The sequence below is a fragment of the Marmota flaviventris genome, chromosome 9, assembly GCF_047511675.1.
Source record: "Marmota flaviventris isolate mMarFla1 chromosome 9, mMarFla1.hap1, whole genome shotgun sequence".
Classification (NCBI taxonomy): Eukaryota; Metazoa; Chordata; class Mammalia; order Rodentia; family Sciuridae; genus Marmota; species Marmota flaviventris.
The window spans coordinates 70,902,212-70,930,031 of NC_092506.1; the positions used below are offsets into that span (position 1 = coordinate 70,902,212).

A 27,820-nucleotide genomic window follows, 5' to 3' on the forward strand; every position below is an offset into this window, starting at 1 on the left:
GACATCATGTGGTCTGTATTTACATAAATAGCTTTTAAGGAAGCCTGGATATTTCATTACCTAGCTGGGAAGTCTCATCTCAGCAGCAACTCTAAAGCTACTGAAGGAAGAGTATTTTGGTGGACAACTAACAGTCTTTGAAATTTCTTTTAAAACCTTTAAAAAATGGCATAAAAAGTACATAGCCTTCCATGACTTTATTTTTTCATAAAATCTTGTGTTTTTGAAATTATTATATTAATGGATATGTTCAGTCTCCATTTGCCATGTAGGTTGCTTACAAAGGTTTTACTATTATATTTTTGTATATTTCTCCTTAGTTTTGTTTATAAGTTTCCTTAGAGATGTGTTTCCCTACATTTTTCACACACAGCCTACATAGGAAGTGATAATCTTTGCATGGCAAGCTGGGATCATTGGATGAATCTTCTTAAGGTCTTTCTTATTTTTTCAGAAAACTCAGAGTTAAGAGTTCTGCTTTTATGGAGCTAGGGTGCCATGGTAAAAAGTTGGAAAGCCAAGTACCTTGTAAATTGTTACCTTTATGAAGAGTCTTGGTAAATAGTTGGGAAACTTTACTTTAGGTTTGCTTGGTGGGATATGCCCATTTTCAATATAAAAAGTATTGCTACTTTCTTCATGAAAATGGTTAAAATCTACCCTATTTCCAGAAGTTTGGGGTGAGGATGTAGAAAAACACAGTATATCTATTATTAGACTTTCAACTTTTACCAAGCAGTTGGGTATGAAAAGGTTTAATTTGTGTTTTGATTTGCATTTTCTTGATTACGAATGAGGCTGAACATCTTTTCATAAAGTTATTGACAAAGTGTATAGAGATTAATATAAAGAGTGCTATTTATATCAGTAAATTTAAGAAGAAAATATTAGGAAGTTGAAGTTACTTGGCTCTCTCTCCATAAAACCATTACCTTTTTTTTCTCCTCAAGAGTGAACTATTATTTTGGGTTTATCATTTCATTCTATGATACTATATTTTAGTTATATAATGCATATTAAAATATAAAAGTTTCTTAATTGCCTACCTATATTTTTCTCCTTTCTTAAAAATTTCATTCTTTTTTATTTTCTAAATAATTTGAGTTCTGTATAGTCTTGAAACCAATCATGTATTGATTTTTATCTGCTACAGATATTTTCTCTCAAGTGGCTTGTTTTTTTCACTTTGATTATGGTGTCCTTTAAAAAAATCAATCTTATTAGAGAGTAATTTACTTAAATTGTATTAAAACATGCATTTTGATGAATTTTGACATAAATATATACTCATGAATTCACCACAACCATAAAGGTACAAACATTTCCATCAGCCCAAAGGTTTTTTTACATATCCTCTTCAAGTTCATCCCTCTTTGTATCCTGACCCCATAGAACCATTAGTCTACTTTTTTATCATTATGGATTACATTACATTTTCTAGAGTTTTATGTATCAGTGATTTTGAGATTCATCCTTGTTGTACCAATAAGTCATTCCTTTTGGTTACCATTGTATTACATTGTGTTTATCCATTTACCTGTTGCTGAGCTTTTGTATGGATTCCAGTTTTGGCGTATAATTAATAATTGCCATGAATTGTAGACACATATTTGCATTCCTTTTGGTAAATACCCAGGAGTAGAATGTATGGTAGGTGTATGTTTATTGTTTAAGAAGCCATAAGAATATTTTCCAAGTAGTCATATCTATTTTTTATCTCTGAGCAAAAATATATGAAAATTTCATATTCTCCACATTCTGTCAGCACTTGGGAAGTCTGTTCTACTTTAGTCATTCAAATGGATATGTAGCATTATTGTTTATTAAAGTACATTTCTTTTTTAGCTAAGGATGATGAACATATTTCCTATGCTTGTTGATTAATCGTATATCTTCTTTTATGAAGTATCTGTTTAGTTTTTTTTTTTTTGCCCATTTTAAAAAATTGGGCTGGGCATGGTGGCATATGGCTATAATCCCAGCAGCTTGGGAGGCTGAGGCAGGAGGATCTCAAGTTCAAAGCCAGCCTCTGCAGAAGCGAGACACTAAGCAACTCAGACCCTATCTCTAAATAAAATACAAAATAGGGCTGGGGATGTGGCCTATTGGTTGAGTACCCCAGAGTTCAATGCCTGGTTAACCCTCCCACCCCCACCACAAATTGAGTTGGTTTTTTGCTTACTATTGAGTGTTCAGGGTTCTTTGCATATTCTAGATGCGATTTCTTTGTCAGGTATATGAATTACAAATATTTTCCCATTCAAATCTTGCCTTTTTGTTTTCTAAATGGTGTTTTTCAAAGAGAAAATGTATTAAGTTTTGACTAAGTACAATTTATTGATTTTTTTTTGGGATAGTGTTTTGTGGTCCTATTTTGACATGTTTGCCTGTCCCAAGATCAATTTGCTATTTTCCTAATTTTTTTCTGAAATCTTTATTGTTTTAACTTTTTCATTTAGACCTCAATTTAATTTTGTATATAGAATGAAATGTGTCAATTTGTTTTTTTAAAGTATGCATAATCAGTTGTTCCAGCCTTATTTTTTGGAAAGACTTTACCTATTTACTTTTCCTTTACTCCCTTTTACTTATTGAAATGTCTTAGCCCCTTTATCAAAAACCAGTTGCCATAAATGTGTGTGTTTGTCTATTATTAATTCTTATAAGTGCATACTACTGTGCCTGGCATTTAGCAAGGGTTCACTATATATAGTTTTATAATTCAAGACATTTTATCAAGCATCTATGTTCAAGGCACCAGGTTAGGTACTTTTACATACATGTGTTTGTATGTATGAGTATATATATTTATTTATACATACATATATACATAGGAACACACATACTTCTTATCCATTTTCAGGATATTTCGGTATCTTCACTTTAATGCAAGCAAAAGAGGGAATGGTCTATGCACATGTAGGCCTTGAGACCTGTGTCTTCATGCAAAGAGTTGAAATGACCATCCTTTTGTGTTTTGTGGTGGGATGAGGGAGAAAGGGAATATGACTAGTAATATATCTGATTCAATACTTTTGGCAAGTTTGAAGTCTGGAGGAGAGGAAGAGTAGCACAACTGGTAATAATCTTATTTTATAATTTTCTTTTTATTACTTGCCACACATCAGCTGAACTCATTCTAATATAAAAACCTCACATTTGAGATAATATTGGAACCTGAAATATATGACAGCTTAAGGAAGGGAAAAGAATAATTCATGTGTTTACTTAAATGTTGAATTTTTTTCTCGACAGCATTAGCATTTCCAGGTCATGTGGCTGCCTTTAAGGGTGATTTGGAAATGCTTAAGAAATTAGTAGAAGAAGGAGTAATCAATTTTAATGAACGTGATGATACTGGATCCACTCCTATGCATAAAGGTGAACTATTATATTCCCACTCATTTTTAGTTCTGATAACAATTGCAGCTGAGTTATTGCTATTTGAAGTAATTATCCATCAGAAACACATGAAAATTATTCTTTATGTCTTAGCAGTATAAGTCTACGTTATATGACTTTCATATAAAAAAGCTATGAAAATCAGAATGACTGATTTTCAATTCAAGTGTTTTGAACCTTTTATGATGCCAGACACCTACACATTGTCACATGTAAGGTCATTCCAATGAAATTTCTATTGTGACATTATAATGTTAGTGAAGATGTGAAATGCATGGCTAGACAAATTTTTTAACATATTTAAAATGAGCCTGTCAGTTGGTGCTAAAATGGAAATATATTTCTTGAAAAATTTTATAGCAGCATTTTGTTCTTTAGACCTGTAAATTTTTTTTTTTACTTCCATAGAAGTAAAAACTTTGTTAGATTTGAACATATTTCAAAGGTACTCTGCCACTTTATTGTCCTTCCTTCCATGTGAAATTCTATAATGTTGATTAGAGTTCTTTTGGTTTTTAATCATACTTTGTCAAATTTTCAACTTGGTGTTGAGATTCTAGAAATTATGTTTGTTAATCTCCCCTTTTGGTTTTAGCCAAAAATAAAATCTTGGAACCCATTATGCTTGAAACTTCTATTCTGTTTTATTTCTAGTATTGTGTTAAAAGTTTCTTCATGATCTGATGGAAGGTGATGTTTGTGAAGCTCTTAGGAAAAAAAGATAGTAGGCTTGCTAATATAATCATGTGTTTAAATTGAACTTTATTTCATAAATAACTTTTGGACATCCCCAAATCATATATTATCTTCCCATTGGTTAGGTTTTTAGTTTGTTAAACTTTGTTTGATCTATAATGCACCCCAAGTATAGAATCTAAGCACCATATGTACCAATAATTTTATAAGGTAATAGTTATATATTCAGCACCAACTATGTGTCTGTTTTCTGAAGACAGAATGCCAGGCCTTTCTGTTAAGGAGCTACAGACTTATCCCATGAAAAAAATTGAGATTTACGGGATGTAATTAGTGGCAAAAAATTGGCTGTTAAAATACACATGATAGGAATTTGGGAATAGGAGTTGAGGGACAGAAAAATTTGGTAAGGATCAAATTATTGAAGAAGTATCCATGGGGATTTAGTAATGATACCTGATGCTTATATGACACCTAACAGAATGCAAAGCTCTTATTATATTTTAATCTTTATTGTAATTTTATGAAATAGCAGTATGCTTTCTTTATAAATAAAACATCGTCTCTGTAAAGGAAGAGGAAACTGAGGTTAAGAAAGGTCAGGTACCTTGACTCAGGTTATGTAGTTAGTAAGAGCAAAGCTGAGAATTGCATTCATTTTTTTCATGCATTAATTCACTCATGAACTCCATAGACATTTATTGAGCATATATGCTAGCTACTTGGTGTGTTCTGGGGATGAAGACTACAGTCCTATTCTCAAGTCTCATTGTTTAATAGACTTAAATTCAGGTTTATCAAGCTTATTTTCCAAAGCTTCCCTGAGCCTTTGAATGGACCAAGAATAATGGGTAGAAATTAAATGAACACACAGTTTAGTGATGGGCTTTGGAGTGGGAAGAGCAGAGTTGTGGAGTGAAAATTAATATAGACAGCACATATTTTGAAGACAAGATTTAGACAAAGGTGATAACAGTTCATATAATAAGTATGGTTTAAGAGGTTACTAATTGTGAGTTGTGAGAGTTGGAGGAATAACATATAAATAATGGAATAAGATTTCTGAAAAAATCTATATAGGTCTCAGTGGTTGGCATGTACTCATATTCTGGTGTGATACAAGATTGGGTAGGAGTTCTATCGTAGGTGACAAGCATTTGGGTAAGGATTATAAAAAACTGGATTCTAGCTTCAAATTCATTAATTCTTTGCTGTGTGATGTTAAATAAATAACATTTTTGAGCCAGGCGTGATGGTGCAAGCCTGTAATCCCAGTGTCTCAGAAGGCTGAGGCAGGAGAATCTCAAGTTCAGAGCCAGCCTCAGCAAAAGCAAGGTGCTAAGCATCTCAGTGAGACCCTGTCTCTAAATAAAATACAAAATAGGGCTGGGGATGTGGCTCAGTGGTGGAGTGCCCCATAAATCCAATCCCTGTACCTCCCCTACACACACACACACACACAAAACAACAACAACAAAACCATCTTTGAGCTTCATGTTTTATGTCTGTAAGTAAAATTCTCTATATAGAGACTAAGTACAGTATATATTTGATTACATGTGTGTCTAAAAAATAAATAAAGGAAACACAGCAAATAACATTTGCTTAATCTTCTTTTCTTAGTTACTACAAGGATCAGTACTTAAGAAAGTCCTCTAGCTGGGTGCTGTGGCACATGCCTGTAATCCCAGAGTGTTGTGAGGCTGAGACAGGAGGATCACAAGTTGAAAGTCAGCCACAGCAACTTAGTAAGGCCCTAAACAATTTAGTGAGATCCTATCGCTAATTAAAATATTTTTAAAAAGGGCCAGGGATATGGCTCAGTGGTTAAGCACCCCTGGGTCCAATTCCTAGTACCAACGAAACAACAACAACAATAAAAAACAAAAAAAAGTATAATAGGATTGTCCCTAATTTTTGAAATTGTTATTAATAACAACTCTTTTTTCTGTATTTCTTGTTTGTTTCCTTTCCTTTTATTTTATTTTTAAAACAGCTGCTGGACAAGGCCACATAGAATGTTTGCAGTGGTTAATTAAAGTGGGAGCAGACAGTAATATTACTAACAAAGCAGGGGAGACACCCAGTGATGTGGCTAAGAGGTATAGATCCCTATCTCCTTTGTTCCTTTCTTTTGTTTTTAAAGTTTTAATTATACCTTCTTATTTAGAAACATCTGAGGATTTAATGGAATTAAATAAAATTCAAAGATTCATTCAAATGCAGATGAAATCACAATTTTCAAGCTGAATTGACATTTGCTATTGTATTAGTTCCTTTCTTTAAGACTGTGATTCTCACCTGGAAAGTAACATTTGTCTCCTTTCCTGGGAGGAGGGTATTTAGAAATCAAGGGGAGGATTGTCACAGTGACTGTTAGAATGACCATCACTAATCTTTAATGGGTTCAGATCTAGGAATGCTAAATATTCTGCAGTGTTCAGAATAGTAGTGTACAATGAATTGTCCTGCCCAAGTGTCTGTTGTAACCTTTTAAGATATATTGTGGTACTAGTGTGATAAAAAGAAATAATTAACATTAATAATACAAAAGGAAATTACAAGGGGTTTTAAATGTATTTTAGGATTTATAATTGAATTAAATATAACACCTATTATTAAACACTACCAGCTCATTCAGGTCAGATCTTCAAGGAATATTTACACACATTCATTTTTTCATTTGATTATTCTTTCATTCTACTACTAGTCTATTACTATGACCCAGACGGTTAGTCAGATTATAAAGATGAGAAAACAACCCCTGATATCATGGAGCTATTAGTAATGTGGGGAGAAAATATTCAAACAAAAGTTCTTATTAATTATCATCCTTGTACCATATTATATACTGTGTAAAGGTGCTGTAAGAACATATGAAATCCTCCAAAAGGATGAAGCAGGAGGATTGCAAGTTTGAGGCAACCTGGGAAACTTAGCAAGACCCTGTCTCAAAAATAAAAAAATAAATAAACAAAAAGGACTGGGATGTTACTTAGGTTCAATCCCTAATATTGTGAGAAACAACAAGGAAGGCCCAAGCCTTCCTGTTTGTAAGTTGTGTGTGTGTGTGTGTGTGTGTGTGTGTGTGTGTGACATTTACATCATTACATATGATGGTAAGAGTTATGAAGGAAACTATAGGGGGACAGAATTTAAATAGAGGTCAGGGGAGGAGGAGTTATAAGATAACATCATGTATGTTTGTGGTTCAGAACTCCGTGAATGTAAAGTGTGAATATGGGCTAACAGTGGAAGGTGATGCTTGGGTGCAGTCATTCTCTAAATAATTGCAGATTTTTTTGTGTGCTCATTTAAAAAAATTTTATCTGTGGTGTTTCTTTGATGCCTTGGAATATGGTTTTATTGTATCATGTACCTGGGATCATTGCCAATTCAGGTGTATTTTTTTATTTTTATTTTTAAAAATAGTTTTAGTACCTTTATTTTATTTATTTATTTTTATGTGGTGCTAAGGATAGAACCAGTGCCTCACACTTGCAAGGCAGCCACTCTACCACTGAGCCACAACCCCAGTGCCAGGTGTATTTTTATTTTTTAAAAATAGGCTTATCAAGACATAACTGACATATAATAAAATGCACATAATTGTACAGTATAAAATGAATTTTTATATATGTAGACACCATGAAACCATCACTATAATTGAGATAGTAAACATACTCATCACCTCTGAAAGTCTTCTTTTGCCTCTTCATAATCTCTTTCCCAGTGCCAAAGTATCTTTCCTAAAGCAAACACTGATCTGCTTTCTTTCATCATAGATAAAATTGCATTTATAAAATTTTATATAAATGGAATCATATGTATACAGTCAAGTGTTGCTTAATGGTGGGGAGACAATCTGAGATAAATCACATAAACCAAGATGGTATAGCTTACTATACTATACATTAAGGTTACATGGTATAGCCTATTGTTCTTAGGCTACAAACCTGTGCAGCATGTTACTATATTGAACAACATAGGCAATTGTAACACAACATAAACATAGAAAAGGTCCTAGAAAAAGAGTACACAGAAAAATAGTAGATGGTAGAAAATTTTCTGCTCTGTTTAATACTATGAGACCACCAAAGTATAGGCAGTCTGATCAGTGTTGTTATGTGGTACTTAACTTGTACTCATATCTGTTTTCTTTCACTCAGCATAAGTATTTTGAAACCCAGCTATGTAGATTCATAGTTTGTTTTCTTCTTACTGTTGAGTGTTCCTTGTATGTAGAATTCCATAGTATTCTGTAGTTCAATCGTTTATTCACCCATTGAAGGACATCTCAACTGTATCCATTTGTTGGTGATTATGAAGAAAGTTGCTATGAATATTAATATGCTTGTTTTTTTGTGTCCGTATAACTTTTTAATCCCTTAGATAAACACCTAGAAGTAGGCTTGCTGGGCCACATGCTAAATGTATGTTTAACTTTAATTAAAAAATTGCCTACATGGCTTTAAAATGACTGTACCTATTTACATTTCCACCAGCAATGAATGAGAGTTTCTGTTATTCCACATTCTCACCAACATTTGATATTATCAGATTTTTGATTTTCATAATTCAAATAGGTATGATAGTGGTATCTCATTGTCATTTTAATTTGCATTTTTCTAAAGAAAAATGGTTTTGAGAATCCTTTTATTATGTATTTGCCATCTGTTTATTTTGGTAAAGTGATTCTTCAAATCTTTTGTCCACTTTTTTCCCCCACATTTTTTTAAATTGTTATTAGTTATATAAAATGATGGTTTTGTTTACTTTTAAAAATTGTATTATTTTCTTATTGTTGAGTTTTAAGGGTTCCATATGTATCTAGATGTTAGTTCTTTCTCAGATAATGTGCTTTGCAGATTTTTTTCCCTACTTGTAACTTGTGTTTTCATTACCTCAGCAATATCTTTGAAGAGCAGGGTTTTTTTTTTTTTTTTTTTTTTTTTATTTGTCCTTTAGTGGATTATGTTTTTGGTGTTAAAGAAATCTTTGATTAGTACAAAGTCAAAGATTTTCTTCTAGAAGTTGTATAATTTTGGACTTTGAGGTCTATGATTCATTTTAAGTTGGTTTTAAAAAATATGATATGAGTACATCCTAAGTTATTTTTCGTATACTCATATTCATTTGTTTTGACACTGTTTGTTGAAAAGTGCAGTGTCCTTTTTCCACTGCCTTTTGCCTTGGTCATGTATGTGTGGGCTTATTTCTGAACTCTGTTTTGTCTATTTTATCTAGGTCTATATATCAGTTTTTATATGAATATCACATAGGTGATTGAGTACCATGGCTGTATCTGGAGCTATCTGTAATTTTGGGTTCACATTTTTCATTTATACACTAAAATTCTAGGTGTGAAAAATAGTGTTATTACAAAGATAAATTTGAATCTAACATAAACATTCAGTAAATGATAGTTGTTAAATTAATGGCTTAGTAGTAGATATAGTGAATTCTGATAACCTTACAATTTTCTATGTGAGTTTTATTACTGTTATTTTTTTAAAAAAATTTTTTGGTGGTGCTAGGGATTGTACTCAAGTACTCATGGATTCATGCATGTGTCTTTGGCAAGTGTTCTACCACTGAGCTACACCCCTAACCCTTATTATTATGTGTTTAAATGGTTTGTAGTACCTGATAAAAGATAATGATGTATGTATGTTTGTACGTGTGTATGGTTATGTAAATATGGGGAAAGATTTTGTGTTTAGTAATTCTTTATGTCTTAAGATAAAGTACTAAATATTCCAATTAGCAAAATTGTGGAAAAAATATGCAGATTACATCTAATCACAACAACAGAAGCTCCCAAACCAAGAGTATATTGCAGAAAGCTTTGCAGAGACATGAGAAAGAGTGAAGAGAATAGAAAATGTCAGTGGGAAGGTCATTATTTTTCTATTAAATTTCAAGCCATGCAAATGCTTTGGGTCGAGGAAGGATAGATTAATGAGGGTAGAACTAAATCTGGAACCAGAATTAATTTTACAATCTAAATTGGGCCAATAAAAGGCAGCAAAGACAGGGAGTGAAGTTAGGATAGTTTTGTGCTCTCTGAGTTAAGTAGTTCTATTTGGGGGCCTACCAAATTATTATTATTATTATTTTTAATTGGTTGTTCAAAACATTACAAAGCTCTTGACATATCATATCCTACCAAATTATTATTTTGATAGTGAATCTCCTTTCCCAGTGAGATTTTGCCAGGAAAACTTATGGAATCTGTTTTAAATATGAGTACTTGTCTTTTTTCTCCAGTAACTGTTTTGAGTTTCCTACAAAATTGAATGTATATTAAATCTGACCTTCAAATACAAACATTCTTCTTGACTAGTGTGGGTGGGTTGATGGAAGAACATTCAGAGTAGAATTGCCTAAATTAAGAGCAAACTGCAATTTAAATTTGAAGATTGTGCATCTGGTTAATTATTAATTCTTTTCTACAGATTTGCCCACTTGGCAGCAGTGAAGCTACTAGAGGGGCTGCAGAAATATGATATAGATGATGAATATGATATTGATGAAAATGATCTAAAGTTTTTTGTAAGGCATGGTGTTGAGGGAAGCACTGATGCCAAGGATGATTTAAGTCTGAGTGAATCAGATAAAACAGATTCTAGAAGTAAGTATGCCACCTCTGTTGTGTGTTATCTTTTCAGAAATACCATAGCCACTTATTACCATGGATGTTATTCTAAAAACAATTACTATATATAAAGTACTTTAATGTTCTTGGGGAGCCAGAACTAATATAAGTTTTTATTCTTGGGTTGGGTTGTGAATATATATAGAAGTCTAAGACCTGGTTGTTGTCCCTAAAGTGGGGAAAGTTACATAAAAGAAAAAAATCTTTGAATGTATCATAAGAAATAGGGGAAAAGATAATGCAAGGATTTCCATGGTTCCTTGGCTGATAATTTTTACAAATGATAATATAAAACATTTATTGATTATCTAATATGGACTAGTTATTGGAGAAATAATAAAGAATGCAGAGGAATTTACATTCTGGTGGGGTTCTCAGAGGGAAGGGTAACAAATAATTGATAAGAAAATATATGCATAAATAGAATAAAGTAGTGTGGTAGGGTGGTCCTGTAGATAGCTCTTTGAGGTAAAATTTGAGAAGAGACCTGAATGAACCACATGAACCACAGAGTGAACCACATGAAGGTCTCAGAAGAACATTCCAAGCAGAGGGAGCAGTATATGTAAGATCATAAGTGTATTGAGTGTGATTAGTGGGTGCTGGAGAAAAATCATTAAGGAACTGGTGGCAGATAAAGTTGGAGAGGTAAGCATGGGCCCAACAAAATCATTAAGGATCTAATAAGGACTTTAGATTTAAATTTATTTTTGGTACTAGGGATTGAACTCAGGAGCACTCGACCACTGAGCCACATCCCCAGCCCTTTTAAAAAATTTATTTAGAGACAGGGTCTCACTGAGTTGTTTAGAGCCTCACTTTTGCTGAGACTGGCTTTGAATTCTCAATCTTCCTTCCTCAGCCTTCTGTGCTGCTGGGTATATTTGGATTTTATTTTAGATAGAAAGCCATTGGTGGGATTTGGGGTTATGAATAATGTGACCTAATTCATGTTTAAAACAATAATACTGTAGCTGCTTCATAGATAAAAGACTGGGGAAGAGCATAACATTTCAGTTTGGGTATCAATTAGGTGGGAAGAGAACATATTCATCAAATGGATGAATCTTCTGATATTCATTTATTTATTTTTGTTTGTTTTTTTGTGGTGCTGGGAACTGAATCTAGGGCCTGGCACATGCTAGGCAAGCATTTTTTTTTCACTGAGCCATGCCCCAGCCCTACAATATAATTTAAATTTGCCACAGATACTAAATTAGAATTTTTAAGAGTAGATGCAGCATATCTGCACAGATTTCCTGATGTAGACCTGTAACTACCACTGACACTGGGATTCTCCATTCTTGTTTTACTTCAGTGTTTTTATAATAGAGGCCTTTATCACCATTTCATAGGAGCTTACTTTACAATTATGTGTTTCCCTTTAAGGTAATATATATAATTTATTTCCTGCTTCTTTAACCAAATGGCATCAGTAAAACTATACTTTATTTGGAGGATGGTGGGGGAGAAAGCAAAAGTCAGGATCCAGGCAGCCTTGAGATTGTTTTTACATCCAAATGTGCAGTGGTGTGGGAAACCCGCTTCCCTTCATAGAACCAGAATGGAAGCAGGGAGATTAGGTAGGAGGATACTGCCTTAGTTCAGGAGAGAGTTGATGATGGCTTAGACTAGAGTTTAGATGATGGAGATGGTGAGATTTGAATATATTTTTGTGAGAGATGCTAGGATTCATTGACAGATTTGGATTCAAGGTGTTTGAGAATGAAGGTAACCAAGTGTGTCTGTTAGATTTTAGACCTGGAAAACAAGGTGAATAGTAATGAGTTTCTTAGAACTCAGGGTAGAGTAACAGTGAAGACTTTTCAGAAGCAGAATTTGGGCTTCACTTTGAAGGCCAGGATTTAAGTAGGCAAATGGATAAGGAAGGGATTCTGTTCACCCAATAAAATATATCTGCTGTGTTCACAGCCCTAGGCTAAGGGCTATGGCAGTGTGTCAGAAATAGTTCTGTTTTCTGAAATTCAGAAAATATTCTGAATTGACTCAGTGTATTACTAAAAAGAGTCACAAAATTGTGCTTTATCAGTTCTTTTTTCTCATCATTGAACATGTTTATAGATTACTGGTTATGTATCAGGCAGGTTCTAGGTGCTAGGATTACATTGGTAAACACAAATATATAAGAATTTAATTATCATCTTCTAACAGCAAAAAGATATTTTAGTATATTTAAATATTTTATTGTTTTTTTAAGATTTTTTATTTGTTGTTTTTGGTTACGTATGACAGTAGACTTTATTTAGATTTATTATATATACATGGAGTATCACTTCCCATTCTTGAGGTTGTATATGATGTACAATTACACTGGTCGTGTATTCATATATGAACATAGGAAAGTTACGTTGGATTCATTCTACTACTTTCCTATTCTCATCCCCCCACTTTTTTCATTCTCATTTATCTAATCTAGTGAACTTCTATTCTCACTCTTCCATCCCCTCTTATTGTTTGTTAGCATCCACATATCAGAGAACATTTAGCCTTTGTTTTTTTGGGTTTGGCTTATTTTACAGCATGATAGTCTCCAGTTTCTTTCATTCATTTACTGGCAAAAGTCATTCTCCTTTTTTTTTTTTAATTTTTTATTGTGGGTTGTTCAAAACATTACAAATTTCTTGACATATCATATTCCACACTTTGATTCAAGTGGGTTATGAACTCCCACCTTCACCCCATACACAGATTGCAGAATCACATCAGTTACACATCCATTGATTTACAAATTGCCATACTAGTGTCTGTTGTGCTCCACTGCCTTTCCCATCCCCCACTCTCCCCCCTCCCCACCTCTCCCCTCCCCTCCCCTCCTCTCTCTCTACCTCCTCCACTGTATAACCCTGAGGGTCTCCTTCCATTACCATGCAATTTTCCTTCTCTCTCCCTTTCCCTCCCACCTCTCATCCCTGTTAAATGTTAATCTTCTTCTCCTGTTCTTCGTCCCTACACTGTTCTTAGTTACTCTCCTTATATCAAAGAAGACATTTGGCATTTGTTTTTTAGGGATTGGCTAGCTTCACTTAGCATAATCTGCTCTAATGCCATCCATTTCCCTGTAAATTCTATGATTTTGTCGTTTTTTAATGCAGAGTAATACTCCATTGTGTATAAATGCCACATTTTTTTTATCCATTCGTCTATTGAAGGGCATCTAGGTTGGTTCCACAGTCTTGCTATTGTGAACTGTGCTGCTATGAACATCGATGTAGCAGTGTCCCTGTAGCATGCTCTTTTTAGGTCTTTAGGGAATAGACCAAGAAGGGGAATAGCTGGGTCAAATGGTGGCTCCATTCCCAGCTTTCCAAGAAATCTCCATACTGCTTTCCAAATTGGCTGCACCAATCTGCAGTCCCACCAGCAATGTACAAGTGTACCCTTTTCCCCACATCCTCGCCAGCACTTGTTGTTGTTTGACTTCATAATGGCTGCCAATCTTACTGGAGTGAGATGGTATCTTAGGGTGGTTTTGATTTGCATTTCTCTGACAGCTAGAGATGGTGAGCATTTTTTCATGTACTTGTTGATTGATTGTATGTCCTCCTCTGAGAAGTGTCTGTTCAGGTCCTTGGCCCATTTGTTGATTGGGTTGTTTGTTCTCTTATTGTCTAATTTTTTGAGTTCTTTGTATACTCTGGATATTAGGGCTCTATCTGAAGTGTGAGGAGTAAAGATTTGTTCCCAGGGTGTAGGCTCCCTATTTACCTCTCTTATTGTTTCTTTTGCTGAGAAAAAACTTTTTAGTTTGAGTAAGTCCCATTTGTTGATTCTAGTTATTAACTTTTGTGCTATGGGTGTCCTATTGAGGAATTTGGAGCCCGACCCCACCGACTGTAGATCGTAGCCAACTTTTTCTTCTATCAGACGGCGCGTCTCTGATCTGATATCAAGCTCCTTGATCCATTTTGAATTCACTTTTGTGCATGGCGAGAGAAAGGGATTCAGTTTCATTTTGTTGCATATGGATTTCCAGTTTTCCCAGCACCATTTGTTGAAGATGCTATCCTTCCTCCATTGCATGCTTTTAGCCCCTTTATCAAATATAAGATAGTTGTAGTTTTGTGGATTGGTTTCTGTGTCCTCTATTCTGTACCATTGGTCCACCCGCCTGTTTTGGTACCAGTACCATGCTGTTTTTGTTACTATTGCTCTGTAGTATAGTTTGAAGTCTGGTATCGCTATACCGCCTGATTCACACTTCCTGCTTAGCATTGTTTTTGCTATTCTGGGTCTTTTATTTTTCCATATGAATTTCATGATTGCTTTCTCTATTTCTACAAGAAATGCCATTGGGATTTTGATTGGCATTGCATTAAACCTATAGAGAACTTTTGGTAATATCGCCATTTTGATGATGTTAGTTCTGCCTATCCATGAACAGGGTATATTTTTCCATCTTCTAAGATCTTCTTCTATTTCTCTCTTTAGGGTTCTGTAGTTTTCATTGGATAAGTCTTTCACCTCTTTTGTTAGGTTGATTCCCAAGTATTTTATTTTTTTTGAAGATATTTTGAATGGGTCATTCTCCTTTTTGGCTGAGTAATATTACATTGTATATATATATATATATATATATGTATACACCACATTTTCTTTTTTCCATTCATCTGTTGAAAGACACCTAGGTTGGTTCCATAGCTTAGCTATTGTGAATTAGCTGTTGATGTGGCTGCACACTGAAGTATGCTGATTTTACGTTTTTTGGGTATATTCTGAGGAGTCGGATAACTGGGTCAAATGGTAGGTCCATTCTAAGTTTTCTGAGGAGTCTCCATTACTGCTTTCTAGAGTGCTTGCACCAATTTGCAGTCCCACCAGCAATGTATGAGTGTACTTTTTCCCTCACATCCTTGCCAACATTTCTTGTTTCTTGTATTCTTGATAATTGCCATTCTCAGTGTAGTTTTAATTTGCATTTCTCCAATTGCTATAGATGATGAACATTTTTCATATATTTGTTGACTGATCATATTTCTTCTTCTGTGAAGTGTCTATTCAGTTCCTTTGCCCATTTATTGATAAGGTTACTTGTTTTTTTGGTGTTCAAGTTTTTTGAGTTCTTTATATTTCCTAGAGATTAATGCTCTGTCTCAGGTGCAGGTGGCAAAATTTTCTCCTATTCTCTAGGCTCCCTCTTCATGTTCTTGATTGTTTCCTTTGCTGTGAAGAAGCTTTTTAGTTTGATATCATTCCATTTATTGATTCTTGATTTTACTTCTTGTGCTTTAGAAGTCTTATTCAGAAATTTGGTTCCTATGCCAACAGTAGAGATCCAGGCCTACTTTTCCTTCTAGGGTCTAATGCCTAGGTCCTTGATGCAGTTTGAGCTGAATTTTGTGCAGGGTGAGAGATTGTGGTTTAATTTCATTTTGCAACGTATAGATTTCTAGTTTTCCCAGCACCATTTGTTGAAGAGGCTATCTTTTCTCCAATGTATGTTTATAGCACCTTTGACTAGTATGAGACTAGTACTTATGTGGGTTTGTCTCTGCGTCTTCTGTACCATTCATCATCATGTCTCTTTTGATGCCAATACTATGCCATTTTTGTTAATTTTTTATTTTTAAAAGTATGGAACTGTTGATCATCTACTCTTTGATTCTCACAACAAGGTTAATAACCTCCCTTATTATTTCATGAAAGAGTTTTAGCTTTTTTTTTTGGTGAAGAGCAAGGGTTTATTTCGCGGCATTCCCAACACGCACCAGGACAGGCCCAGCATGGTGTGGCAGGCGGGCGAGGGTGAGGGTGGGGACACAAAGGGACCTCCGCGACGGGCCACAGGTGCAGAGGGAGTGACAGGCGCTGAGCGGGAAGGGAGCAGACGCTGCGGGAGCAAAGCGCCTGGGGTCCCAGGGCCCTTAGCTTTTAATTTTATACTGATTGCATTAAGGAGATATGCCAAAATTTAATTTTTATGATTACCACTTAAAGGACAGTCTTATTCCATTACATGATATCTTATTGTGCTCACACCACCATAACTAAATACCGGTAGACTGGGTGAGTTAAACAACAAATTTATTTTCTCATAATTCTAGAGGCTAGAAGTCCTAGATCAAAGTCCAGCAGTATTACTTTTTGTGAGGGCTTTCTTTATTACTCTGAGATGACCACATCCTCAAGTGGCAAAGAGAAAGAGAGAGAGGGAGGGGAGAGGTAGGGGAGAGATGGGGAGAGAGAGAGGGGGAAGTATACTAATCTACAGAACCAGAACCCTACTCTACTCTCCTGTCACCTAACCTTAATGATTACTTTCTAAAGACCTGTGTCTCCAAATAAGGTTACATTTGGAGGCTAAGGCTTCAAATAAGAATTTTAGTGAGATGCATTGAGTCCATAACAAATGGATGAACATAAGTATTCTAAATTAGCAAGTGAAAGTGGGAGTGCTTTTTTCTCTCTAGGGGATGTGTTATTAGGTTGATGCAAATGTATACCCTAAAGCCAGAAGGACAATAGCTTTTCTTAGTGTTTTGTTTTTTATGGAATTAAATTCTAGTATTGGGAGAAACCTTTAATTTTGGTATCATTTCTGCTGATGGTTCAGCTACTGATATATAACTCTCCTGTCAAAATTTTTATTCTATAAAATTCTAATAATAATGGTTTACATTTCTATAATATTCTACAATTTTTACAACTCTTTAATATCTCTGTTTTATATTTTAAGAAGCACTCATTTAGTATAATATAATTTGATGAATAAAGAGCCTGAAGTTCAGAGAAACTAAGTTAGTTACTCAAAATCACACAGCAGCTGGAAGCAAGTCTTTCAGACTTCCTTTTCCAGTGTTCTTTCTGGTCACCACATACATTGCCTCCTGAAAGGAATAATTTCATGCCATATAACTGTAATTTTACTTCTCGTGATATTTAGTCAGAGAGCCATGGTTTGTACTAATGAATAAGAACTGCTTCTGTGGAGCTCTTTCCTAGAAGAAGGGTGAAAAGAATCTGAACTGAGGCTAACCAAAACAAAGGCATGTGTAGTGGGTGAATAGAGTTCGGCAGTGAATTCAGATACTAGAGCTTGATCACTTCTTAGCTGTGTTACTCTTTGAAGCCTCACTTTTCTCATCTATGAAAATTAGAATGTTAATATTGTATTACCTGATGGAATTGTTAACACACTAGAGGATGGAAAGTGCCTAACCCATGTTAGAGGCTCAAAAATGTCAGTTTCTTTTCTTTTGATCTCTGTAGGGTGTTTTCAGTTATTCTGCCAGAAAGACCAAGTTTACCCACACTGTATTTTTTTTTTTTATTTCTAATTCATGGATTTCTTCTTTCTTTGAAAAAAATTTTAAGAACTCCCAGAACACTGTGGGGAAGAATCTTACTCTCCAGGGAGAGTGGAAGACTCTTTCCTGGTGAATCTAATCAATGGAGAACTTGAAGATGCTGAGATCCCCCAACGGTGGCGCTGAGAGTTAACAGTCTCTTTAGAGTTTCCTAACGTCTTTATTTTAAATAGCTTATTGAAATATAATTCATATACCATTTCATTTGCCCATTTAAGGTATACCATAAAATGATTTTAGTGTATTCACATATTTGTTTACAAATAATCACCACAAATTTATGTTATTTCTATCACCTCTGAAAGAACTCTCGGGGCTAGGGTTGTGGCTTAGTGGTAGAGCGCTTGCCTAGCACATGCGGGACACTGGGTTCGATCTTCAGCACCACATAAAAATAAATAAAATAAAGGTATGGTACTCTGGCAAAGAGTACCAACTACAACTAAAAAATATTTATAAAAAGAAAGAACTCTCATCCCTCCCTAACAGTAGTCACACTTTTTTAACCCTCAACTGCTGATCTACTTTCTGAATCAATAGATTTGCCCATTTTAGACATTTTACATAAATGGAACTGCACCATATTTGGCTTCTTATTTCACTTAACAGTGTTTCAACATGTGTACACATTGTAACATGGGTTAGTACTTCATTCCTTTTTATTGCCAAATGAAAATTATCTATTTTCAGATGGATATCTCTCTCTCACACACACACACACACACACACACACACACACACACACACATCAGTTGATGGACATGAGTTGTTTCCTCATTTTGGCTATTACGAATAATACTGCTATGAACATTCATGTACACTTTTTTGGGTGGAAATATATTTTCATTTCTACTGGGTATATACCCAGCAGTGGAATTTCTATGTCATCTAGCAACTCTATGTTTAACATTCTGAGAAACTGCCAAAATGTTTTGTAAGTCAGCTGCACCATTTTACTTTTTTTTTTTAAACCATATTTCCAGGGACTGGGGTTATGGCTCAGTGGTACAGCGCTTGCCTCACATGTATAAAGCCCTGGGTTCAATCCTCAGCACCACATAAAAATAAATAAATAAAGTTATTTTAAAAAAATGTCAGTCTGCTGGTCTTCAAGGAATAGTATTTAAAAAAATAAATAAAAACCACTTTTCCATGTTTAAAGTGATAATGTCAGATAAGAAGATGCAACATGTTTTTCATGCTACTAGTAAAGCTCATTTTACATTCTTACCAGCAATCTTTGAGTGCTTGAATTTCTCCACACCCTTACCAACATTTGTTGTTATTTGTCTATGGTTATATCTGTTTTAGTGGGTGTGAAGTGGTATCTTATTGTAGTTTTAATTGGTGTTTCTCTAATGACTAATGATATTGACTGTCTTTTTTTCATGTGCTTACTAACCACTTGTATATTTTATTTGGAGAAATTCTCTTCAAATCCTTGGTCTGGTTTTCAACTGCTTGGTTTATCTTTTTATTCTTGTATCGTAAAAGCATTTCTGGATGCAAATCCCTTTTGACCTATGATTTGAAGGTATTCTTTCTCATTCTGTTGGTTGTCTTTTAACTTTCTTGATGGTATCCTTGGCAGTGCAAAAGTTTTTGATATTGATGAAGGCCACTTGATCTGTTTTATAAGTTGTTGCTTGTGCTTTGGTTTCTTTTTGTTTGATATTTTGAGAATGTAAAGGACTGCAGGAAATGAGTAATTGATCTTGTAGGATTTCAGTTTCTTATGAAATTTTTTGAGTAGAAGATACTTACGAAGAAATCACTGTCAAGAAATTTCAAAAAGATGTTTTGGGAAAGACCGAGAACATGACTAGAATAGTTCCTTGTGGTATGTTTAATACAAATGAGATTGTAGCATTCTTGCTATATTGTGACACTCCCTGGTACTCAGCTGGAGTGTTGCAGCTAGTGAAGGGATACTATATATGAAATCATATGCCATTGTACTATCCCTATTTAATATTATTCCAAGGAAACCTACAAAGAACTAGATGGTCCTTTCTTTGCCAGAGTACCAATAGGGGACTGGTTGAATTTATTGTGATCCTAGACGTCACTGGAAACAAGTCTCAGTTCAGAGCACATTTTAGTGAATTATGTTTAGGTCTATGGCATCATTGAGCCCTATAACCATTTGAGGTTTGATAATTGGTTCAAGATTCCCATCACATGTCATCTGGCCTCCTGTCACTTTCAGTGACAAGCCACTCACTATTATTTAGAGAGAAAATTTCTTTTTAGAATTTCTCTGAAGATTAAAATGGGTAAAGTTCTTAGTATCTTGTACGTCATAGACATTCCTTAAATACATGATAATTTTAATTGTTTTTGTCCCCAGCCATATTTCAGTGTTTTCTTATGTGGCATTTTTTACCCCTTAATCTCCTCTACCACTTTGTTGATGATTCCCAAACCTATCTGCCCCTCAGAATTATCTGGGGAATGTTTATTAAGTACAGATACCTGAATTTGTGGGTCTGGGATGGGCTTCAAGTATTTACCTTTTAAAAAAATACTCCAGTTGATTCTGGTGGTTGTATTTTAGAACCTGCAGCTCCAATCGGTTGATAGATAAATCAGAGTGGTGTTAGGAAAAAGAGGCTGTAATTTGCTAACCTCGTCCTGTAAACAAAAGAATTTCTCATCTTTTATACTCTTGATATTTAGGTCCAGAGAATTACTTTTGTTGAAGGGGGCTCTCCTGTACATTATAAGGTGCTTAATAGCATCCTGAACTCATTAGGTGCCAGTAGCTGAATCCCAAGTTGGGATAAGCAGAAATGTCTCCAGACACTGCCAGATGTCCCTTGAGGGGGGAAAACAATCACTCAAGGTTGAGACCCACTATCTTTAAGGATGAAAAGAAAAATCATAGTTTTGGTAGTTGAAGGATGATTGAAACTAATACTTCTTCCTCTCAGTATTCTCTTTCATAGATATTACAAGTGACTAACCAAAATTTGGAATGGATTAATTCTAGGTTATTTTAAATTAATAAAACATTTAATTTCTTCTGATTTTCTAATGTATAGTGGATTATACATAGTCATGTAATATACTACTGTTAGTTTTCTTTAAACCTTCTTGTCCATAGCATTAATAGTTATAATAGTCTGATATATGCTCCAATAGCAGAGTAAGAACCCTATGTTTAGGTGTTTTATTGCTTGCTCATCTAACTATTCTGTCACTTATGTTTTATCCTCTGTATATATACCACCCTTTCTTCAACTGCCTTCTCAAACCACACAGGCAGGTGGCTCAAAAGAAAATGCTTGAGAGGACCATGACTCTGAGCATATGTGCTGTTACACGTCTAAATTAGGTTCTTATTAAATTGTGTCTTGCAGTAAGAGCTTATAACAAAATTACAGAATTGAGACACCTTCTGGAAATTGCTGAGAGCAACTATAAACATTTGGGTGGGATAACAGAAGAGGATCTAAAGCAGAAGAAAGAACAGCTTGAATCTGAAAAGTAATGTCTTTAAAACTTTAATTATTTGTATTTAGTTACCTCTCTAGATGCCACGTGAGGGTTTGTTGTTTCATCCTGTCAAAGGGTGTTGGGTTCTAAAACCTCCTACTAGATCTCTGATGGAGAAAGAGTTAAAGTTTTCTTTTAAAGAAAATGTGATAATGTATACACAACATAAAATTTATCATCTCAACTGTTTTTAAATGTACAGTTCAGTAGCATTAAGTATATTCACATTGTTGTGCAACTTGAATATAGAACTCTTTTTCATCTTGTAAAACTGGCACTCTTTAAGGCATTCGGGTTTTTTTTTTTAATTTTTTAAATTTTTTTGAGACTACAGCTATTTTAATCTTTTCAACCAGCATAGGTCTTTGAACATCCCCATCAGACTGGACTGCCTACTCACAAATATGAGACCCATTCCTGGGTTGGCCAACAAGAGTACCCATCAGAGAATGTGCTCAAATCTAGAGGCAGTGAGCAGTTGTACAGCTATACATACTTACCTTTTACTCCCTGCATCTTAAATTCACTCTCTGGACATTGGGTATCTACCTCTCTAGGAATCAGTGGCTGCAAGAATAAAAGATGGCCGCATGCTTCTTTCCTCCCACTGCCTGTATGCCTGTCTGTTTGCTTTCTAGAGTGCACAGAGAACAAAGGGGGACAGGAGACATGGCTCTGTAAAACAAGGGGGGGGGACAGGAGGCATGGCTCAGTGAAACAAGAGGGGACAGGAGACATGGCTCTGTAAAAGAGAAACTCGAACTGCACATGGATTTCCTTCCTCTTCCTCTACTTTCCCTGCCCTTCCCATTGGTTTTATCTCTTTCCTTTACTCTCTTAGAACTGCCTGTTTTCCTTCCATCCCCTTCTGGATCTAGCCTCACTAAGAAAGCTGGTAAAAGTATTTAGAGTAACATTTAAATATTTGATAAAAATTTAGCATGTTTTCCTTCTATGGATAATACTTGGGGTTTAAATAGAAGACAAAACATGTTGCCAGAATACTCTTAATGGGATTTTAGTTGTTAGGAAGCTGTGGTAGAACTTTTTCTTTTTGAGTCAGGGCTTCCTTGGTTTCTCACAAATCACATCATATAGGCAGCTAACCACTGCCTCTATACTCTTGAAGCGTTTGAGATGTAGAATATTTTTAGTACTGGCTTTAGCCTAAGATCCTAGCTGAAAGTTCTTAGATCCTTTCATTTATATTTTGGGTACAAACTCCTGATATTAGGTATATCTGTAAAAAAAAAAAAAAAAAGATAAATATTGATTTGAATGATGCACTTTTGGTTTGTTACTTATTATTTACATCAAATTCACAATACAACAAAACATAGTTGTATTACTCTGTCCCAAGGATCATCTTCCCTTCTTATTTGTTGAACTTCTGGGCTTCCACTTCCTCCATCTTAACCCCACTCATTTTTCTACCAGAAAGAACTACTTTGGTGTACTCTCAGACTGCCCTCCTTGGGGACCTGGAATCCAAGCCAGCATGCTTTGGGAATTCTAGACAAAAAACCCTGGTTTATATCACAGTATCTCTTGTCTGGATTATTATAACCTCCTCCTGACAGGTTTCCCAGTCTCCTGTCCTTGTGCCCTCACCCCACCTTCTACTTTGTTGTCTGTTCCCAAGAGAAATCACATTAAAACTTCAGCAAGAGCATGCTGCTTCTCTCTTCAAATCCTCCAGTGGATTCCTATTTCACTCAGTAAAAACTGAAATCCTTACTATGACTTATAAGGCCCTACCTGCCTGTTCTGGCTTTTTTTGACCTCTAACCTATACTACTTTCCATTTTATTTATTTATTTTTAAAACTACTCCAGCCAGATTGGCCTCTGATTTTCTTCTTTTCCTTTTTCTTTTTTCCTTCCCAGGCATATTTCTGCCTTAGGGTCTTAGGTCTTTCCCTCTCTGGAATGTTCTTCCCCTGATGTCTAGCTATCTATTTTCTGCAGAATTTTGCTCAAAGCACCCTTTTCAGTAAAGCCTTTCCTAGCCACTGAACATGAAGTGCTAATCACCTCTTCCACGACATTTTATATCACTGTTTCCTGCTTCCCCCTCCCTTAGGACTTATCATCTCGGAGATACCAATGTGTTTTACTTTTTTTCCCCCTTCTACTATCTGTTTTCCTCCACTACTAAATTAAAGAGGGCAGGTCTTGGCTTTTTTTTCACTACTTATCTCTAATACACAGATCAGTGCTGGTTCAAGTAGACCTGAAATACAATAACTATGCCTTTGATTTAATTTACTTGTCTTAAATGGGCACTTTCCACTGTTTCCAAAAATGTTAGTAATGGTATTGGAGTATATAATGATATTGGAGGATAATTGAATAAAATTGTTTTGACAGGACCATCAAAGAACTGCAGGACCAGCTGGAGTATGAACGACTCCGTAGAGAGAAATTAGAATGCCAACTGGATGAATATCGAGCAGAGGTGGATCAACTTAGGGAAACAATGGAGAAGATTCAGACCCCCAATTTTATGGATATGGTTGGTATCCTTAACATGTTTATTTTTATTGAGGAAATAAATCAGAGTGTAAACTTTGGGCTGGGACTAGTTGAGTTTGAATTCTGGTTACAATAATTTTTGATTTGGGAAAATCATTTAACTGCTTTGTGATTCAGTTGTAAGTTGAAGAGAATAATTTAGACTTTTTAGAGCTGATGTCAAGATAAAAGGAATATACATCTATATGTATAGCTCTATTTATCTCTAATAGTTTCTTTCTCTTCACACACACATTGTCTACAGTCTCTGCATAAAATTTTCCATTTTTTTTTTAGCTATTTATAAATTCTCTTTTTATGTTCAGAAGCATTCTGTTTTCAAGTTTGGATCTGATTTCCTTCTGCACAATCCAGGTTCTCTAAAATGCCACTCTCCTCTAACAATGTGTAGACTTTCAGGAGAGCTGACTCAGGCCTTGGACTGAGGGCCCGTTTGTTGTGCAATCTTGCTTTAGATTATTCCAAATTAAAAAAAAATTAAATATATTTTGGTTAGTTGTTGATGGACCTTTATTGTATTTATTTTTTTATTTTTATGTGGTGCTGAGAATTGAACTCAGTACCTCACACATGCAAGGCAAGCACTCTACCACTGAGCTACAACCCCAGCCCAAGTTAATCCCAATTTTTTAAAATGAGCTAATGTCATTAACAGCTGTAACTCGGGCACTTCTTATTTTCTCTTCTGAAAAGCTTCTAATTCTCAATCTCTTCATCTATAAGATGGGGGATAATAATACCTCATGGGATTGTAGTGATTAAATGAAATATTATGTAGAAACCCTGAGCAGTTTGTGGCACACACAAGCTATTACTAGAAGTATTGTTTGTATTATTTTCTCCCTTTCTTGTGTCTTTTTCTCTTTTTTCCTTCCTATGCAGCTAAGGATTGGAAGAGTTTATTTTGGAGTCTGACTAAATCTTTCTCCCACTACTTTCTGATCAGGACTTATGATTGCATAAAGTTGTAACTTTAAATCTCTCCACCCAAGAATCTGCAATAGTATAATTTTTACTCAGAGAAGTTCTTAGGAGTTACTTAGGATAGTTTGACATATTTTAAAAAATTTAAAAAAAATTTTATACCTTTATTTTATTTATTTTTATGTGGTGCTGAAGATTGATCCCAGGGCCTCGGATGTGCTGGACGAGTGCTCTACCGCTAAGCCATAACCCCAGCCCTAAAAACTAGTTTTTTAAATAACTGTTTTTATAGTGCTTTCTTAGATATTATCTCATCTTCTCTGTATCAACACTGAGGAGGTAGATTCCATTTTATGTTATGTATGAGGAAGCTAAGTATCTTGTTAGAGCGTATAGCTAGTGTGAAGCAGGAACAAACTCAGAATCTCTGCCTTCAGATTATACTTCTCTAATCTTTCTGTGTAAGTGATTATCAAACTCATATTTTAGTACTATGTCCCCAGCAGGACTCCTCAACTATTTCTCACTGCCAGTAGCACATTTCCACTTGAAATTTTTGATGGCACCTAATTTAAAAAAATGTCTAGAACCAAACTCAACATAAAGACCAGATTCCCCTCTATGTTCAAATTCATGGCATCACCGTTTTCTCAATTACTGTCTTGAGTCTTGGATTCTTTTTTCTTTTTTGGTGGTACTGGGGATTGAACCTGGAGCACTCTACTAATGGACTATATCCCCAACCCTTTATATATGTGTGTATATATATATGTATACGTGTGTGAAAAAAATATATATATTTTTCCAACTTCCTAAGAAATTGGGAATACAGTTGTGCATCACAGTGCCCGGCTCAGTCTTAGATTCTTAGTCATGACTAACTTTGTTTTCTCCAGCCCATAAAAAGTGGGCCATCCCACAGATAGGAGCATATGCTCTATTTTTCTTGCCGACCTTGTAGGTGTCTGTGAAGGTGTCTGTGTCTGTTTGAACTATTATGACAGAATTTCTGTGTAGACACAGAAATTATCAGCTTGATTTTCACTCTCCTACCCTGAATGAATGAATGAATGAATGAATCTTCAGTTTGTCATTTATTCCTAAACTATCTTAACAGTCTTATTTCTGTCTGTTTTCCTACATGTATCCTGTCTTTTCTAATTTTACCCTACTCTTTCCCATCACCAAGCCTTTGTTCATTTTGTTCTTGGGCCTGAAGGCTCCCTATCAACTCTGCCTCTTAAAAATCCCCAGGAATCATTGCTTTTGTTACCTCTTTTCTAATGCCCATGACCACATATGATCTCTCCTTTCACCAAGCACTTTTTACTGCTCTGAGGGCATCTCATTTACATTTCAGTTTGATTGAGTACTTACTTTATCCACAGTACTAAAAATTTAAGTTTCATAAGATCATCTGATTCATCTCTATAATATTTCAAGTCATCATCAACTTAGGTATTGAGTACTTGAATGCTGGGCTTTGTGTCAAGACATTCTAATTTCAACCTAACAGCCCAGCTTCAAGTTCATCCTGTCCACATTACTTGCTGCTGCCGTTATAAACTGCATACCCTCATTTTCTTACTGTGCTTGTAAGAAGATTTATTTTGACAAATTCATCTTTAGAAACTTGGATGATAGCAAGTTTGCAACTGAGAGAAGAGGAGGGAACACAGAGAAAAGACTGTTTTTCCAGGTGGTGTTGGAAGATAGCTTCCAGGTTCATACACTACTATATATGAATAAAGCTAACTGAGCTCATTAGCAAAAGTGTCAGAAGGAACACCTTCAGGAATTAATTCTAGCCATGGGCTTTTCCCATGAACATGTGCCTTGTCCTGTTCATGGAGCTTCTTTATTCAGATTCTGTCCTAACTAGGTACACAGCATTTTTTTTTTTTTAGTTGGTCACAATATTTTTATTTATTTATTTTTATGTGGTGCTGAGGATCGAACCCAGGGCCTCGCACGTGCTAGGCGAGTGATCTACCGCTGAGCCACAACCCCAGCCCCCCCACAGCATTTTTTTTACTTGAAGAATTACTCAAAAATGACTAAGAGCTAGTGAACATCTGCAGTGTTTCCAGCCTTATCCCTGTTCCTTTCCATAGCATTTTATTGATTTTTCTGATAGGTCATGAGAATTACCAAGATGATTAGAAATTTTCAGGAACAGTGGAAAATGAGACAAGGGCAGTAAAGAGGTGCTGTACAAACATAAAAGGGAAGAAAGGAGTCAGCAAATATAAATCCTAGCCCTGTGGGCCTTGCAAAAAAATCCAGAGGATGACATAGTGACCCTTTCTGCATTTCAGTTAGCAGTGTATTATGACATGTTAGTCTAAGATACAAGAATAAAAAACAAGGTGTTCTCTTTGAGGGATATTTTAGGTAGAGATAGGACTGAATGATTTTTCAAGATGCCTTCCAGCCTTAAGATTTAGCATAATATGAAGCACTGGTACTTCAGATTTGGGAACTTATTTACAAAAAGAAATTTTTGTAAATTTTGTAAAGAAATTTAATCAGAGTTGAAAAATACTTAGCATGATTAATTATTTTTCTTTTGAACAGTCAATGTAGAAAGATGAAAATATGTGCTAGAATGAAAAATCTCATTTCTTTTTTCTTTTGTTGATAGGAAGATGACTCATGTGAGTCCAGCAAAGAGAAGAGGCGAGTGAAAAAAAAGGTGCCTTCTGCGGGAGTGTTTGTAAGAAGGTACTAACTAGTCTGTGAAAAAACTTTAAATAAACTTGCTGGATTTTCTCTTTAAGAAA

The 27,820-nt window shown here is 35.1% G+C and overlaps 1 protein-coding gene across 1 annotated transcript in view; it reads left to right on the top strand.

The window, feature by feature from the left end:
* The window catches only part of Ankrd42 (ankyrin repeat domain 42), a 66,377-nt gene extending 38,557 nt beyond the window's left edge, over positions 1 to 27,820 (top strand). The window contains exons 8-13 of the mRNA XM_071616978.1: positions 3,256 to 3,381; positions 6,095 to 6,200; positions 10,557 to 10,732; positions 21,444 to 21,570; positions 23,949 to 24,093; positions 27,682 to 27,820. Coding sequence (XP_071473079.1) covers positions 3,256 to 3,381; positions 6,095 to 6,200; positions 10,557 to 10,732; positions 21,444 to 21,570; positions 23,949 to 24,093; positions 27,682 to 27,768 — 767 coding nt within the window. The 3' untranslated portion in view covers positions 27,769 to 27,820. The remainder of the gene's footprint in view (positions 1 to 3,255; positions 3,382 to 6,094; positions 6,201 to 10,556; positions 10,733 to 21,443; positions 21,571 to 23,948; positions 24,094 to 27,681) is intronic.